Below are 16388 nucleotides of genomic sequence, written 5' to 3'. Positions count from 1 at the left end.
GCATATAGAAACACCGTCTCAAATTGCTTTGGAAAAGCTTCCCTTCAATACAAAGCTACTACCAATAGACTCATCTTATAGCCACCATAAATATATTGTTATGTGAAATATTTTTGACTGATTGCTTTAACTTTCTGTGTGCAGTCTTTTTCCCTTTTTGAATAGCATGACTTCTCTGTATAAGCGACAGCTCAGGACCACGTGGGCTGAGGATTGCAAGTGCAGACTACACATCCCAAGGTGCCCTGCGGCTCACCGACAGGAAGTTCCCAGAGCATCTCCCGCCTCCACGGTGAAGGGGGGGCGGGGGAAGAGGTTCTATCCGGGCCTTTGGCGCTCCCTTTCCTTTCGCGCCGGTTGCCGCTGCTGAGCGCGGCGGGTCCATGTGCGCAGTGAGCGGCGCTGTTTCTGGCGCAGAAGCACCCGAGCCTTGGGTTTTAGCGAGTCCGCGCTGCGATGGACCCCAACACCATTATCGAGGCCCTGCGGGGCACCATGGACCCAGCCCTGCGTGAGGCCGCGGAGCGCCAGCTCAATGAAGTAAGAACGCCGGGCTGGCGGCGGCGGGCGGGCAGGCGCACTGTGGCAGGCCGAGCCCTCTGGGCCTGGCTGGAGACGCGGACGGCGTCGCTGAGGGCCCCAACTGGAGAGGTGGGGCGGGGACTTGACCGAGAGTGCCACGCCAGGGTGCCTCAGGCTGCTACCGTGGTGGCGACCGCGGCCCAGACAGCCTTTGCGTTGGATCTGAACTGGGCCTCTGGCTGCGGTCGAGGCACGAGGAACCGGTTGAGGCGAGGCGAGGCGGGCGTGACGGGCTGGACACATGGCTGGGTCGGCTGGCCGTCTGTCCTCTGGCTCATTGCCCGCTTGCTCCTCGTGCCCAGGAGGGGGCGAAACTCAATGGGAGGTTTTTCAGACATTTCCGGGGGCAGTCTTGCTGGCGCCGGGTTTGGAGGGGCTCTGGGAAAGCGGGGCTGTACCTTTGGGAGCTGCGCGTGTCAGCTTGTCACTTCCTTGGGCTGATCCGTGACCTGTACAACTTTCTCTCCTCCGGCTGACCTGCCAGGGAAAGCTTCCACCCGCCTCTTTGGCAAATTGAGGATGGTGCGGGAGTCTCATTCACTCTACCTCAGGCGCAGGGGAGGCAGAACGAAGTATTGGAGTGAGGTGAAGTGCACCCTTCTAGGTACACCTGCGATGCTAGATTCCCTGACTGACCTTGGGCAAGTCGCTTAACCTTTTGATGCAGAGTTTTTCCCATTCATAGTATTAGGCCACAGGGTTTCTGTGGCGATCAAGTGAGTGCCAAACTTCCTGTCAACTCGCCGAGGGGGGCGGTTCTTTTTTTCCCCATATATTTTGGGAACCACACATTGGGGGACCACTCCTTGGAAAACAGACTTGTTATATGGATATTTTATTGTACTATCTTTAATTTCATTCTTTGTTTTTTATATTTTAGTATTTTAAAAGCTTCTTAAAAAGAAGCTTTTTTGGTGTTAATTGCTTGTTGGTGTTAATCAGTTGCCAGCTTTAGTGAGGTTCGGTGTAAATTTATTTTAACTGAGTAAAAGAAGTCCCTTTGTAAAGTAGAAGTTGAATTATTTTTATGCTGCTTAGTTGGTAGGTAAATCATTTAAACACATTGACTTAACAAAAGAAGAAAAATTTTAAAAAAACAAAAAGAGAAAATATTCCACTTAATAGAAGCAACAGAAGTATTCCTGATTGAACATCTTCAGTATACAATGGAATTTTAGATATCCCTGCCCCGAAGGAACTTATATTTTTAGAATACCACCCATAGACTTATGACAAGTTAAGTGTAAAATTGTTTCAGAAAAGTCTATTTTACATGTAAGTGAAACCACCATTAGATCATACCGAAAGTGGTATGATCAAATTCTTAGGCTTACAGTTGCTTTAGGAGAGTAATGAGTTGAAACAAATTCTCAGTTTGAACCATTACTAAACTATGGAGTTACGGATCACTTTATAGTTTGGTTTGTTTTGTGATAGGTTAAGATGAACATTATTTTGTTAAGTATTAATGCAGATATAAGCCTACACAGTCTAGAAGTGTAGTCATAGTTATTTCTACCATGGCCTTGCTCTAATAACACATTATTTTAACTAAATATACTTGCATATAATTATTATTTAAAAGAAAGAGTTGCTTTCCTTGTAAAAAACTTGGGTAAGTAGCCCTGGCTGGTATGGCTCAGTGGATGGGGTGGGGGCCTGCAAACCAAAAGGTTGCCAGTTCCATTCCCAGTCAACGCACATGTCTGGGTTCTGGGCCAGGTCCCTAGTAGGGGGCATGTTAGAGGCAACCACACATTGATGTTTCTTTCCCTCTCTTTCTCCCTCCTCCCACTCTTTAAAAATAAGTAAAATCTTAAAAAAAGAAAAACTGGATAAAAAATACTTCCTACAAATTTGAAATATACTTACTCGTCAAGTAGGTATTGAATGTCTGGTTCTATGCACTAACATCTTGTGGAAGAGATCTGGAATAAGTATTTCATGGTGTTTTTGGAAGATAAATAATCAAAGTAGTATTCAAAGCATTTTTTACTTAAGTGCTAAGCTGCCATTAAGAGTTTTGGAATACTTTGGAACAGCAAACTTCTTATTTATTATGTCAGAAAATTTGGTGTCTAGTCTGTGTTTTTGTGATTGTTAGCTATTTATATTTTGTAAATTTCTTTCAGTTATTACACCTATATTTTTTAGTAATTTCCTAAGATAACTTCTCTTAGAATATCTATTCTCATCTCTGATCTTCAGTTTTATTTAAAAATTTTATTTGATTTTAGAAAGCAATGGAAACATTGATTTTTTTTGTTTTTTGTTCCATGTATTTATGCATTCATGTTCATTTTTTAAAAGATTTTATTTATTTATTTTTAGACAGTGGAAAGGAGGGAGAGAAATATCAATGTGCGGTTGCCTTTTGCACACCCTCCTGGACCACAACCCAGGCATGAGCCCTGACTGGGAATCCAACCTGGGACCCTTTGGTTTGCAGGCGGGCACTCAATTCACTGTGCCACAGCAGCCAGGGCCATTGATTCATTCTTGTATGTGCCCTGACTGGATGGAATCCACAACCTTGGTGAATAGGTTGTATTTCAACCTTGGTGAAATACTCTACCCACTGAATGACCCAGCCAGGCCTCTAATCTTCCTTTTAATGAAGTGATTCCATTTGAATACTTCCGTTTAATTTTCTGTGGCAGAACTTGGAGTTAGGAGATAGATCCCAGATAAATCTTGAAGAAGCTTGACTAGTGAGAATGAGGAAGTTATATTTGATTTCTGTCAGGCTCTCCTTGCTTGGTTAAGTTGGGATGAACCAATCATTCCATGAGGTCTCGACTAAAGCTGTATTTTGATTCATTTACCTAAAAGAAAAAATGACATTTGAATGAATCTCTTTAGCTAACTATAAAAATTATAAATGTTTTCAGAGTATTATAGTGCAAATAGGTTTTTTAAAAAGTGCCCCTGCCTTAAAGTGGTTGCACTTCACTATTCCATCTCCTTGGAGCCTCTATTACTCATTTATGTCCTAGACTTGTTCTCTCACTGCTCTTTATCACCATTCAACTGTCTCCTTGTCACTAATGAGTTCCCAGACTTCACACTCCTTATCACCCTTCACCTGTTTGTTTTTCTCTGTAGCACTGATTTATCATACATATTTTACTTATTCTCCCCAGATAATTTTGGAGTTTCAGGAGGTAAGGAATTTTTGTCTTTTGTTACTGCAATTCTTGATTTGTCAGTGACTGGCTTTACTGACTTCTTGATATAATAGATAACAACATAGACTTTAATATGTTATACCACCCCTGCCTCAAGGATTTTGGGGTATTTATATATATTTTTTATGTTACATATAGATAAAATTAAGAAAGTCATTAGACTGTTAAAGGCCACAGTAAGAACTTTTTTTGACAGATATTTTCAAGATACTTAGTATTCCCCACTGACTTACTCTGTAGTGTGTTATGAAATTTTTTTGAACTGCTGTTCTAATTTTAACAAACTTTATATCAAAGACTGGAGAAGACCATTAAAAAGTAAAAGTATTATTGGAAATAAAATTGAAAACTACCTTACTTAAAAAAAACCTTAAACTGAAGAATTGTGGGCTAGGGGGGGATCTTAGAAAAGGTATTTAACCTCTTAAGTATTTTTCCTCCTGTGTATAAAATGAAAGTAGTTATAGTATGTATGTCATTGTGTTATGTGGGTTGAATGAGATGATGGCTTGTAAAAAATTTCAGAAAGTGTTGACACCTACTAAGTTCTTCAGACTATATGAACTGCCAGTTGATTAACCAATCCAACATGCCATACATTTTATTTCTTGTCTTACTCTATTAACTAAGTAGTTTTACATCTCAGTGGAACATGATCAAAAAGTGATCAGCACTAATGACAAAACAACACAAGTACATATTCTTTGGACACTGAAATCATTAGTAGATAGTATTACTGTAACATGAAAATTGGCACAATTACAGGCACAGTGCCTGGCACATTATAGGTTCTCAATAATATTTGCTAAATGCAAGAGAAATAAAAACTTGAATAATAGTAAAAAATGTTAAGAGTACTCTTCTTTGAATCTATAAAGTAGATTTTTGTTGCAGGGATCTGTTACTTGTCATTTAAATTCCATGAGATTAATTAATTTCTGTATATCTAGAAGTACAGTTTTTTAAAATTTGCTTTATTTGGGTTAATTTGAAATGTGACATTTGATATTCATTCATTCAGCATTGTTTATTATGTTCCTGAGACTATGTGCTCTGGAGGATACAAAGATTCTCCTTTCCTTTATGTACACATACACACACACTCAAAAATACTTATTTCTGCCCTAGCTGGTGTAGCTCAGTGGATTGAGCACAGGCCTGCGAACCAGACGATCGCGGTTCGATTCCCAGTCAGGGCACATGCCTGGGTTGCAGGCCAGTTCCTGGCAGGGGCGTGTTCCCAGCAGGGGATGCGTGAGAAGCAACCATACATTGATGTTTCTCTTCCTCTCTCCTTCCCTTCCCCTCTAAAGATAAATAAATAAAATATTTTTTAAAAAATACTTATTTCTTCATTTTGGGGGTAGATATTATAAAACATCTCTAAATTTTGGCAGATTATTTTAATAGACAGCTGTCTCTGATCATATACTTCCTGCTGTAACTGCTAGTGTTCTTAAGTGAAAGCCTTTCTATATACAGACTGTCATTCATGCTGCTTACCTCTCCTTTTAAACTCTAAAAGTAAAAATTTTCCTATCCATAAATCTCATGAATCCCATCTTAAATGCCATCTTGTCCCACTCTGACATTCTCTGGTAATGTGTAAACTTCAGACACATCCTTTTTTTTTTTAAAACACCTAATCTTGTATATTCTTCGTTACATTTTATTTTAACTATTTTAATTTTATTGAACTAGGTGATTGCCGTCCCTTCTACTCTGAAGGTCATTGATTTTTTAAAAATTATTTCCAGTTGAAATTAAATCTTTAGATCAATATATATTTATTTTATTTTTAAAATATTTTATTTATTATTTTTTAAAGATTTTATTTTTAGAGAGAGGGGAAGGGAGGGAGAAAGAGCAGGAGGGAAACACCATCATGTGGTTGCCTCTCATGCATCCCCTACTGGGGACCTGGCTGGCAACCCAGGCATGTGCCCTGACTGGGAATCTAAATGGCAACCTTTCTGCTCGCAGGCTCGTACTCAGTCCACTTACCCACACCAGAGATGGCCAGATCAATATATATTTTTTTTAAATCATGGAGTATTAGCTAAGAATAGACATTCAACAAATAATTGTTTCTGTTTGAAAAATATTTGAGTGCCTATCATGTATCCAATACTATTTGTGATTCTGGGGATCTAATACTCCACATAAGACAAAGTCCTGGTGGTCATGTAGCTTGCATTTGAATTGAAGTTTAAATGTAATGTTAGGAAACATTTTTTTGAAGTATTTATTCTGAATGACAATTTCCAGTCTGGTTCGTGTATAGCAATATCTTTCTACTAAACACTGAGCTAAGTTATAGATAAAAAGAAATTCATGATTTCTGCCTTTCTGGAGTCCCATAGTCAACACAGCCCTCATAATACATGTGGTCAGGTTTATAATAGAGCTAGCAGTAAGTTTTAGATGAGGAAACTATTAAATTTGACTTTGGTTAAAGCAGATACAATCTCAGCAACAATATTGCTTAAACTTGGAGCCAGGAAAAATGCCCTACATGGAATTAGGAGGCTTACCTAGAGCCTTTTAAACCCACAGTTTCTAAGCCTAATGTGCTAAAAATGGTTATGGAGGCAGAAATGCTGCTTTATCACATTCTTTATGTGAAAAAATAAGTGGACTTAGCTTTCAGTAGTTTGTTGGTATTTTATTAACATTCATAAACTACCCGGAGTCACTTAAGGGATCTTTACAGAGATTGTTAGTATTACTACTGTAAGTTATATATTTCATTTATAAATGGTTGATTTAATTTTATTAAAGGATTTAGTTAGTGTTTAATTAATGGAAATCTTAGGTCTGGAAAAGTACAAAACGACAGCATGTTTATAGGAGTTTATCATGTCTAGAGATTAACAAAATATTTATGAGACTATATATAGACAGTATATAGTCTGAGCAGATAACATTCCTTAATTAAGAATATGGCTGCCCTACCAAAAATATAATGAATTTTGCCCTGGATGGATAGCTCTGTTGGTTGGAGCATTGTCCCTGTACACCAAAAAACTGGGGGTTCATTCCCAGTCAGGGAACATACTTGGGTTGTGGTTGGACCCCTGGCTGGGGTGTGTGCAGGAGGCAACCATTCAATATTTTTCTCACACATTAAATTTTTTTCCTCTCTCTAAAATCAATAATAACAAATATTATTGGTTGAGAATTTTAAAATATACATATAGTTAAGTAGATTCAGTTTTGAATTTGGGAGAGGGAAGTTTCTGGATACTTTGGCTGTCAGACAAGAGGTTATTCAGTGACATAACATGTTAAAGATCTGAAAGAAAGATAGCGCTATATTAATATTTGTAAGAAATGAATTTGTGCTTCAGATTATTAGATATATATGTGTCATTTTACTTATTTGTTCCTGTCAGTGGCACATTAATGATGAGTTTGATTTAAAGTGGGAGTTTCTTTTGATCTAACTAAATTACAATTTAGAAGTTTTATAAAACTCCGTAGTTGGAAAGCATTTAGGTATTACTCATATTTAATGAAAGGTGAGAGGACACAGTGAACAGCCTCATTCCTGATTCTATCACTACGAGGACTTAACCTCACTATACCTCATATTGCACATGGGTGAAATGAAGTATTTACCTTTATCAAATTCTTTAATAAAACAGAAAGGTTATAAATTCCTGGACTCTTAAAATTATCTCGTTATATTCATTTTATGTAAACTCTGATGTTACAGTGCCCTTACTCCTCTCTTCCTGAATAATGGTGTTAAAGTGTAGTAGCAAATTGAAGGAAGTATAGTAGCTAATTGATTGCTTTCCAGTGGAGAGAAATAAAAAGTAACCTCTTTAAGAGCAGTAATGTCTTCAAGTGTAAGAGGTTTCTTACTCTTGGAAAATGTGAATCTGGAGGGGAAACTGATATGGGAGAAAATATGGCTTAAGTTTTTAAGTCTGGTTTGATATGCTGGTAATCATCCAGGAGAAAATGTCTAGCAGGCAATTAGGAATATAGAATTGAAGTTTAAGAAAAAAGCATCAGTGGAAAAGTAATATTTTTTCTGAAGGCGAATTGAGAGTGAGTATAATCCAGAGGTGTGTGGTGGACTGAAGGAAGGCCTGTACTTTGGGCCATGCCCATTTTAGAGACTTTGAGAAATATAGGGAAAAGGAGACTGGAGAATTGTGCGTGAAAATGGAGGAAAGCCATTGAAAGGAATTTCAAGTAAGAAGGTTGGTTGTGTGCAATTTACCCATGTATAATGGGTATAAGTGCCATGTATAATGAACACTTTTTTGCCTAAATTTTTAAGGGAAAAATAAGGATGTGCATTATGCTTGGGTAGCACCTGAAATACCTTGTGTGTGCTCTTGTGTTTTGTGATTATTTGTTATATTAAATTTCTTGTACCCATAATATGTTAAAAAATAAATGCTGAAATTCTTTTATAATTAAAAGACAAGTATCTAAATATAAATAAATAAAATTTGTCTTAAATATTTAAATGAAAGATCTTTTTCCTAAAAGTTTGGGCCAGAAATGTTGGTGTGCACTATTCACAAGAGTGCATTATACACAGCAAGGTACGGTAGTTTCCTTTTTCCTTAAATACATTTTGTAAATTTTCTACCAGTAAACATGAATTACTTTGATATTAAGCAAAAAGCTATCAGGGAGGAAAAGGGTTGTTAACATTTCTAAGTGAGGGGAGGTTAAAGTAAAATGACTTTGGGGGAAGAAAGCTTTTAAAATATTGGTAAACTTGGAGAAAGCAATTTCAGGTTACAGGGTTACCTGAGTGGAAATGCTAGCAAAGGAGTGAGGAAAAGATTATAGGTTAAAGAGGTTGTAGGGTCAGAGGAGTGTTTATGTAGATAGATTTTGTTTTTCATGTATTTTTTTCTTTTGTAAAGTTAGACTTTATATATTTGGGGGAGTAAGGGAAGCTGCCTGTGGAGTGTAAGTTTTACAGGTCTATTATTACCTATATTGTGACAATAGTTTCCTACCTGTAATGTTTTATAGATATGTATCCTAGAATTACATCCTTTATATTGCTTCAAGACCTTATCTTCCTGCAGCACAGATACAATTGTGTAAAACTTTCCAGAAAAAGTTCACATTTACCAGATGTTGATGTCACAATTTACCTATTCATTTGTCTTTCACTATTCTCTTCATTCTCCTAATAATTTCTTTAGCACAACTCATACCTTCTTTTACTTTTAAAAATCCTCCTCATTTCTTTAGGGTCTAACTCAAAATTTTACCTGGTAGTCCAGTCAGAATTTATTTCCCAACCTATCTTTATAGTCAGGTTTTATCTCTATAGTGTCTGGCATGTTGTAAGTACTAGTAAGTGGAGTGGAGTTAAAAGAGATGGAGCTGGAGTTGGGGCCCTTGAGAATTTTAATTAGATGTATTGAAGGTAATTATTGGATTATCTGGGTTGATGACAAATAATGACAAGGTAAGAAATTGTCCAGAAAGGTTTTTGTGTTATGCTTAGCAGCTTTTAACTTGAGTATTGGTAGTTTTAGCTCTATTTAATGATGTGTAATGACCTGACCCATTTGTTGCTATAGTTCTGGGTCCTGTAATTAGTGCCAGCATTCAGAAGTTACGTTTATACTTTGGCTCATAAAATATTTATTGTAGCATCTTTTGAGGATTATATCAGTGTTTGCCAAACTGTTGGGAATAATACCATAATTACTCAAGTTTTATAGGGTTTTTGCATTAAAGATTGATGCTAGTGATATTTTTACTTGTTTATTTTTAAATTATAAAACTGTAGAGATCATTTAATATGTGATAAACAATGTAATAATAGTTAATATGTGGTAGAGATTCTTTTAAATGTGTGATAGTTTGGGACTTTTGGCCCCCAAGATGGAGATGTAGGTGGAAACACTGTACCTCCTACATAACCAAATTTAAGGACAACAAAGATTTAGAAACAAAAACACAACCAAAACACAGAAAACTGAACTGTACCAAAGTCCGACAACAATGAACCATTTATCCAAACTGGTAAGAGGGGTGGAGTCAGTGACCAGTGGAGAGGGGTCCCAGCAGAAAAAGGTGGTGGTTAGTGGACCTGTGTGGGTGCAGGGATGGAATGAGCAAACCCAGTAAGGCTTGCAAGGCAGCTGGCTGACCTCGGACACACAGTTGCATGCAGATAAACCAGGCCAAAAAAAACGGGCAGTGAGACAGACCGTGCAACCCAGGGCCCCAGTGACGGGAATTGAAGTTTAAAAGAACCGATTGGAAAACCTTTCAGGGGTTGAGGTGCCGGGAGACGATCCCGGCCTCACAGGAGAGTTCGTTGGAGAGACCCACAGGGTCCTAGAACAAAGACAAGCCCACACACCTGGGAACCAGAACCAGAAGGGCCCAGTTTGCTTGTGGGAAGCGGCAGAGGGGACCAAAATCCAAGAGACAGTGGAACAAACATCACCGCTCCCTCTCTGACCCCGCCCCCAGTCACAACCCTGTGACTGGGTTGACCCGCCCTGGTGAACACCTAACCTTTTGCCCCTCATACATAACAGGTGCGCACAGACCAAAACATTATGGCTCAAGCAGAACAGCTCAAAGCCTCAGAGCCAACACTTCTAAGCAACCAAGAGATAGCCCACCTATCAGATGCACAGTTCAGACAAAGCACTGATGATCAGGATGCTCACTGGTTGATTTGGGTCACAAATTATATGAAAAAATGAAGGCTACACTAAGTGAAATGAAGCAAAATGCACATGAAACCAGTAGTGATGGAAAGAAAACTGGGACTCACCTCAATGGAGGGGACCAGTAGGAAGAAAGAAATGACCAAATGGAAAAGAATGAAGAAACAAGAATTCAAAAAAATGAGAGGCTTAGGAACCTCCAGGACATCTTTCAGTGTTCCAACATCCAAATTATAGGGGTACAGAAGGAGAAGAGGCACAGCAACAAGTGGAAAACTTATTTGAACAAATAATAAAGGAGAACTTCCCCAATCTGGCAAAGGAAACAGACTTCCAGGAAGTCCAGGAAGCTCAGAGAGTCCCAAAGAAGTTGGACTGACTCAGGGAGGAACACACCAAGGCACATCATAATTACATTAGCTGAGATGAAAATGAAGGAGAGAATCCTAGAAGCAGCAAGAGATAAGGGGACAGTCACCTACAAAGGAGTTCTCATCAGACTGTCAGCTGCTTTCTCAAAAGAGATCTTAGAGGCAAGAAGGCTGGGAAGAAGTATTTCAAGTCATGAAAGGCAAGGACCTACATCCAAGATTGCTCTATACAGCAAAGCCTTCATTTAGAATGGAAGGACAGATAAAGTGCTTCTCAGATAAGGTTGAGTTCAAGGAGTTCATCATCACCAAGCCCTTATTATATGAAATGTTAAAGGGACTTATCTAAGAAAAAGAAGATAAAAAATGTGAACAGTGAAAGGACAGCAAACTCAGTTATTAACAACCACAACTAAAACAAAAGCAAACTAAGCAAACAACCACAACAGGAACAGAACCACAGAAATGGAGATCACATGGAGTGTTAACAACAGGGGAGTGGGATGATGAGAAGGGGGGATAAGGTATAGGGAATAAGTAGCTTAGATGGTAGGTAGAAAATAGACAGGGGAGGGCAAGAATAGTATGGGAAATGTAGAAGCTAAAGAACTTACGACACATGGGCATGAACTAAAGGGGCTGAATTGGGGGAGGGTGTGTACAGGGTGGAGGGCAGTGAAGGGGGAAATGGGCAACTATAATGGCATAATCAATAAAATATTTTTTAAAATAAAAAATAAATAAATATTTGTTAGTTTGGTATAGCCAAGAATTTCAAAAAGTTGTTGATCAGGCAATGAGTAGAAGCATGGTTAGTTCTAATTTGAACACTTAATATATGTTTTTATTTGATCTGTGTTTTATAATGGTCTTTTTTCCTTTTCATTTTTAAACTTCATTAAGGTATAATTTAACGTTTCATAAAATTCACCTGTTTTAAGTGAAAATCAATGATTTTAGTAGATTTATCTAGTGGTACAGCCATCACCACAGTCCAGTTTTGGAAGATTTTCATTAACCCAGTAATTACTCCTTCCGGTTTACAGTTAATCCTCTGTCTCAGCCCCAATTGGTAATCCACTTTCTGTCTCAATTTTCTTGAGAATCTGGTGTTCGATATTTAGTGTTACTTTAAATCCATGTGTTATCTTACTTGGGTGAATGCAAGGTTTCCCGAAGTAGGGATTTCAGCAGGGTGGAAATTTGTATGTTGCAGCTATATATTTGTCCCAGGTTGAATTTGTTTTCTTGTGCTAGTCCCACTTATGGAAGTATCCTTTCATTCTTAACCTTAGCATGTGTAGCTCAGTTGTCTGAAAGTAGTACTTTTCGTCAGTTGCACTTTTGGGTTATTTCAGAGTTATGCAGTCATCACCACAAACTTTAGAATATTTTTATCACTCCCAAAAGAAACTCCCCTCCCTGGCCAGGTAGCTCAGTTGGTTAAAGCATCATCCTAGATATGCCAAGGTTGTAGCATTCATCCTGGATCAGGGCACACATAAAAGAATCAGCCACTGAATACAGAAGTAAGTGGAACAAATTGATATCCCTCCCTCCCTCTCTGTCTCCCTCCCTCCCTCCCTCCCTCCCTCCTTTCCTCCTTCTCTCCTTCTTTTTCTTTCTTTCTTCTTTTCTTTCTTTTCTTTCTCTCCCCCCTCCCTCTCTTCCCTCCCCACTCTCTTCCCTCTCCCTTCCTCTGTCTAAAAATCTATTTAGAAAAATAGAGGAACCCCATACATATTTGCTTTCATTTCTTATCTTCCCCCATATCCTCTCACCTAGGCTATTTTCTGTCTAATATAGATTTGCCTATTCTGGACATTTCACATAAGTGAACTCATATGGTATTTTTTTGTGACTGGCTTCTTTCATGTATCATAATGGTTTTAAGGTTTATGCATGTTTTATAATGTGTCAGTACTTCATTTTTATTACCAAATAATATTCCAAAGTATTTAAGGGTATGCCACATTTTGCTTATCCATCAGTTGAACATGTGGGCTGTTTTCACTTTCGGGCTATTACAAATAATAATGCCATGAATGTCCAGGCAAAAGTAGTTCTTTTTTTTTAAATTGAGAGATGATTTACACTCAGCATGTAATAGAAAGCTGAAAAATATATACAGCTCAGTAGATACAAGTTAACTACTTTTATGAGATAACCACTATCCGCATCAAGGTATATGTAACATTTCCATTAGCCTAAACCACCTTTCCCTTGAGACCCTTCTCAATACCTTTTCTCCTTCAGCTTAGCATCATTATGACTTTTGTTAACTATAGATTAGATTTGCCTGTCCTTAAGCTTCGTGCACATAAAATAGAATTACATGGTATGTACCCACATAGTCTGGCTTCTTTCTCAACATGATTTTGAAATCTGTATTTATTGCTTGATTCTGTAGGTTGGTTTTATTTTTTAAAGATATTATCTAGTATCTCATTATATGAATTGTACCAAAGTTTGTTAATAAATTCATTTGTCATTGGGCAGGTACTATTGTGGGCACAAACACTTTATTTCTCTTGGATATATAGGGGTGAAATTGCTTGGTTATAAAGTAGGAGTGTGTTAGAAACTGCCAATTTTCCCTTATGGTTGTTTTATGTTATACAGCTACCACCACTGTATGAGGTTTTTTTTTTCCCCACATCCTCACCAGCACTTTGATGTAGTGCATATATTGTTTTGAGGTAGGTCTATCCTGTCCACTTGTACTAATTCTTTTGTAATTTAGTTGTACGTATTTGCAATTTTGGTGTTTTTTTTTTTTTGAGTGATTAACTCTTCCTCAGATGTTGCAGATGTTTTTCTTTCTTTTTTATATTGTTTATACTGATGGGAAACATATAAAAGTCCACTTGATACTAAAACTCTTACGGCTTTGAGCTTTTGGTGTCATGGTTAGGTTTCCCCCACTGAGATGATAAAAACATAACTCAGGCCCTGCCTGGTGTAGCTCAGTGGATTGAGTGCGGGCCTGCGGACCAGGTAATCGCAGTTTGATTCCCAGTCGGGGACATGCCTGGGTTGCAGGCCAGTTCCCGGCAGGGGATGCATGAGGCAACCATACACTGATATTTCTCTCCCTCTCTCCTTCCCTTCCCCTCTAAAGATAAATAAATAAAAATCTTAAAACAAACCCCATATAACTTGGTTTCCTTCAATTACTCTTACAGTTTTTTTTATTTTAAAAATGTTTATTGATTTGAGAGAAAGAAGCATTACTGAGAGAAAAACATGGATTGGTTGCCTCCCATACATGCTCTGACCAGGGATCAAACCTCCAACCTTTTGGTGTACAGGACAACACTCCGACCAACTGAGCCACACTGGCCAGGGCACAGTTTAATTTTTTTATATTTAAACCTTAAGAAGTTAGAAATTGGTAAAGGTCCTTTGTTAATGTTATATTTATGGAGTACTTACTGTACTGTGGGAAGATACAGTGAGTGGCTATGTTCACTTTTAAGTCATATGTAGCTATCCAGCCATAAAAAATGGTGATTGTGGTTGTTTTAACATGACTCCTAAACATAAACCAATGCCTTCAGTTCCGGCCAAGATGGAGGCGTAGGTGGAAACACTGTGCCTCCTCGAACAACCAAGTTTAAAGACAACAAAGTTTTAGTAACAAAAATGCAACCAAAACACAGAAAATTGAACTATACTGAAGTCCGAGAACAACAAACCCTTCAGCGAGACCGGTAAGAGGGGCGGAGCCAGCAACTGGCGGAGCAGGGTCGCTCAGGAAAAATCGGCCAGACTGACCCAGGTGCACAGGCAGTGGTTGGCAGATCCCCGGCAAGGGGTTGCAACGGGTGGACCCATTGAGGGCATGAGGCGGCAGGCTGACCACGGTCATGCATTCGCCCGCAGATAAACCAGGCAAAGGAGCGAGCAGTGAGACAGACTGCACAGGCCTCAGCTGCGGGAAGGCGCAGAGGGGACCGCCATTGCCTCTCTCTGACCCCGCTCCCACATACAGCGTCGCAACCCAGCAACTGAGTTGCCCTGCCCTGGTGAACACCTAGGGCTCTGCCCCTCATATGTAACAGGTGCGAACAGACCAAAACATTATGGCCCAAGAAGAACTCAAAGCCCCAGAGCCAATAACTCTAAGTAGCCAAGAAATAGCCAGCCTATCAGATGCACAGTTCCAAACACTGTGATCAGGATGCTCACAGAACTGGTTGATTTTAGTCACAAATTAGAGGAACAAATGAAGGCTAAACTAAGTGAAATGAAGGGAAATGCACAGGAAACCAATAGTGATGGAAAGGAAACTGGGACTCAAATCAATGGAGTGGACCAGAAGGAAGAAAAAAACGACTAAACAGAAAAGTATGAAGAAACAAGAATTAAAAAATGAGGAGAGGCTTAGGAACCTCCAGGACATCTTTAAACATTCCAACATCTGAATGATAGGGATACCAGAAAGGGAAGAGGAAGAATGACAAATGGAAAGCTTATTTGAACAAATAATAAAGGAGAACTTCCCCCACCTGGCAAAGGAGATAGACTTCCAGGAAATCCAGGAAGCTCAGAGAGTCCCAAAGAAGTTGAACCCAAGAAGGAACACATCAAGGCACATCATAATTACATTAGCCAAGATTAAAATGAAGGAGAGAATCCTAGAAGCAGCAAGAGATAAGGGGACAGTCACCTACAAAGGAGTTCCCATCAGACTGTCAGCGGATTTCTCAAAAGAGACCTTCCAGGCAAGAAGGGGCTGGAAAGAGGTATTCCAAGTCATGAAATCCAAAGACCTACCTCCAAGATTGCTCTATCCAGCAGAGTTTTCATTTAGAATGGAAGGGCAGATAAAGTACTTCTCAGATAAGATCAAATTCAAAGAGTTCATCATCACCAAGCCCTTATTATATGAAATGTTAAAGGGACTTATCTAAGAAAAAAAAGGTAAAAAATATGAACAGTGAAAGGACAGCAAACTCAGTTATTAACAACCACAGCTAAAATGAAAGCAAACTAAGCAAACAACAACAACAGGAACAGAACCACAGAAATGGAGATCACTTGGAGAGTTAGCAAAAGGGGAGTGGGAGGAGGAGAAGGGGGGAGAAGGTACAGAGAATAAGTAGCATAGACAGTAGGTAGAAAATAGGGGGAGGGCAAGAATAGTATGGGAAATATAGAATCTAAAGAACTTTAGATATGTGGATATAAACTAAAGGGGGTGGGAATGGTGGGGGAGGGAGTGTGCGGGATGGAGGGGAATAAAGGGGGGGAATAGGACAACTGTAATGGTATAATCAATAAAATATATTTTTTAGAAAAGCCAAAAAAGCCCCAGTAACTTCATTTTGGGGTTCCAGTCATAGAAAGCAGTCTTTTCCAACTCAGAAAGAAAAAAAACTACAGTATTATGATCTTATAAGTATATGAGGGGGGACCCCAAACAACTGCAATTTATTTATAAAATATTATGTATTTAGTCTTATGTGTTTAAACTTGGGTCACCTTCAGAGTACTCTTCATTGCCTGCAATACACCTATTGACATTTCTTCCCCTGCTGAAAACAGGTTTTTTAAAAAAGATTTTATTT

The 16388-nt window shown here is 38.8% G+C and overlaps 1 protein-coding gene across 2 annotated transcripts in view; it reads left to right on the top strand.

Annotated features, from left to right (window-relative positions):
• Positions 1-293: 293 nt before the first annotated feature.
• IPO7 (importin 7) overlaps positions 294-16388 on the top strand; it is a 67405-nt gene continuing 51310 nt past the window's right edge. The window contains exon 1 of one of the 2 annotated variants that reach the window (XM_037050103.1): positions 294-540. In XM_037050103.1, coding sequence (XP_036905998.1) covers positions 457-540 — 84 coding nt within the window. In that variant the 5' untranslated portion in view covers positions 294-456. The remainder of the gene's footprint in view (positions 541-16388) is intronic. The other variant, XM_037050104.1, reaches the window with a different exon arrangement.

The sequence above is a fragment of the Sturnira hondurensis genome, unplaced genomic scaffold (genome assembly GCF_014824575.4).
Source record: "Sturnira hondurensis isolate 20B ecotype Veracruz unplaced genomic scaffold, ASM1482457v3 Scaffold0006505, whole genome shotgun sequence".
NCBI classification, from domain to species: domain Eukaryota; kingdom Metazoa; phylum Chordata; class Mammalia; order Chiroptera; family Phyllostomidae; genus Sturnira; species Sturnira hondurensis.
Note: the sequence above shows the minus strand (reverse complement) of the source record. Positions and strands in the feature narration are given on the sequence as shown.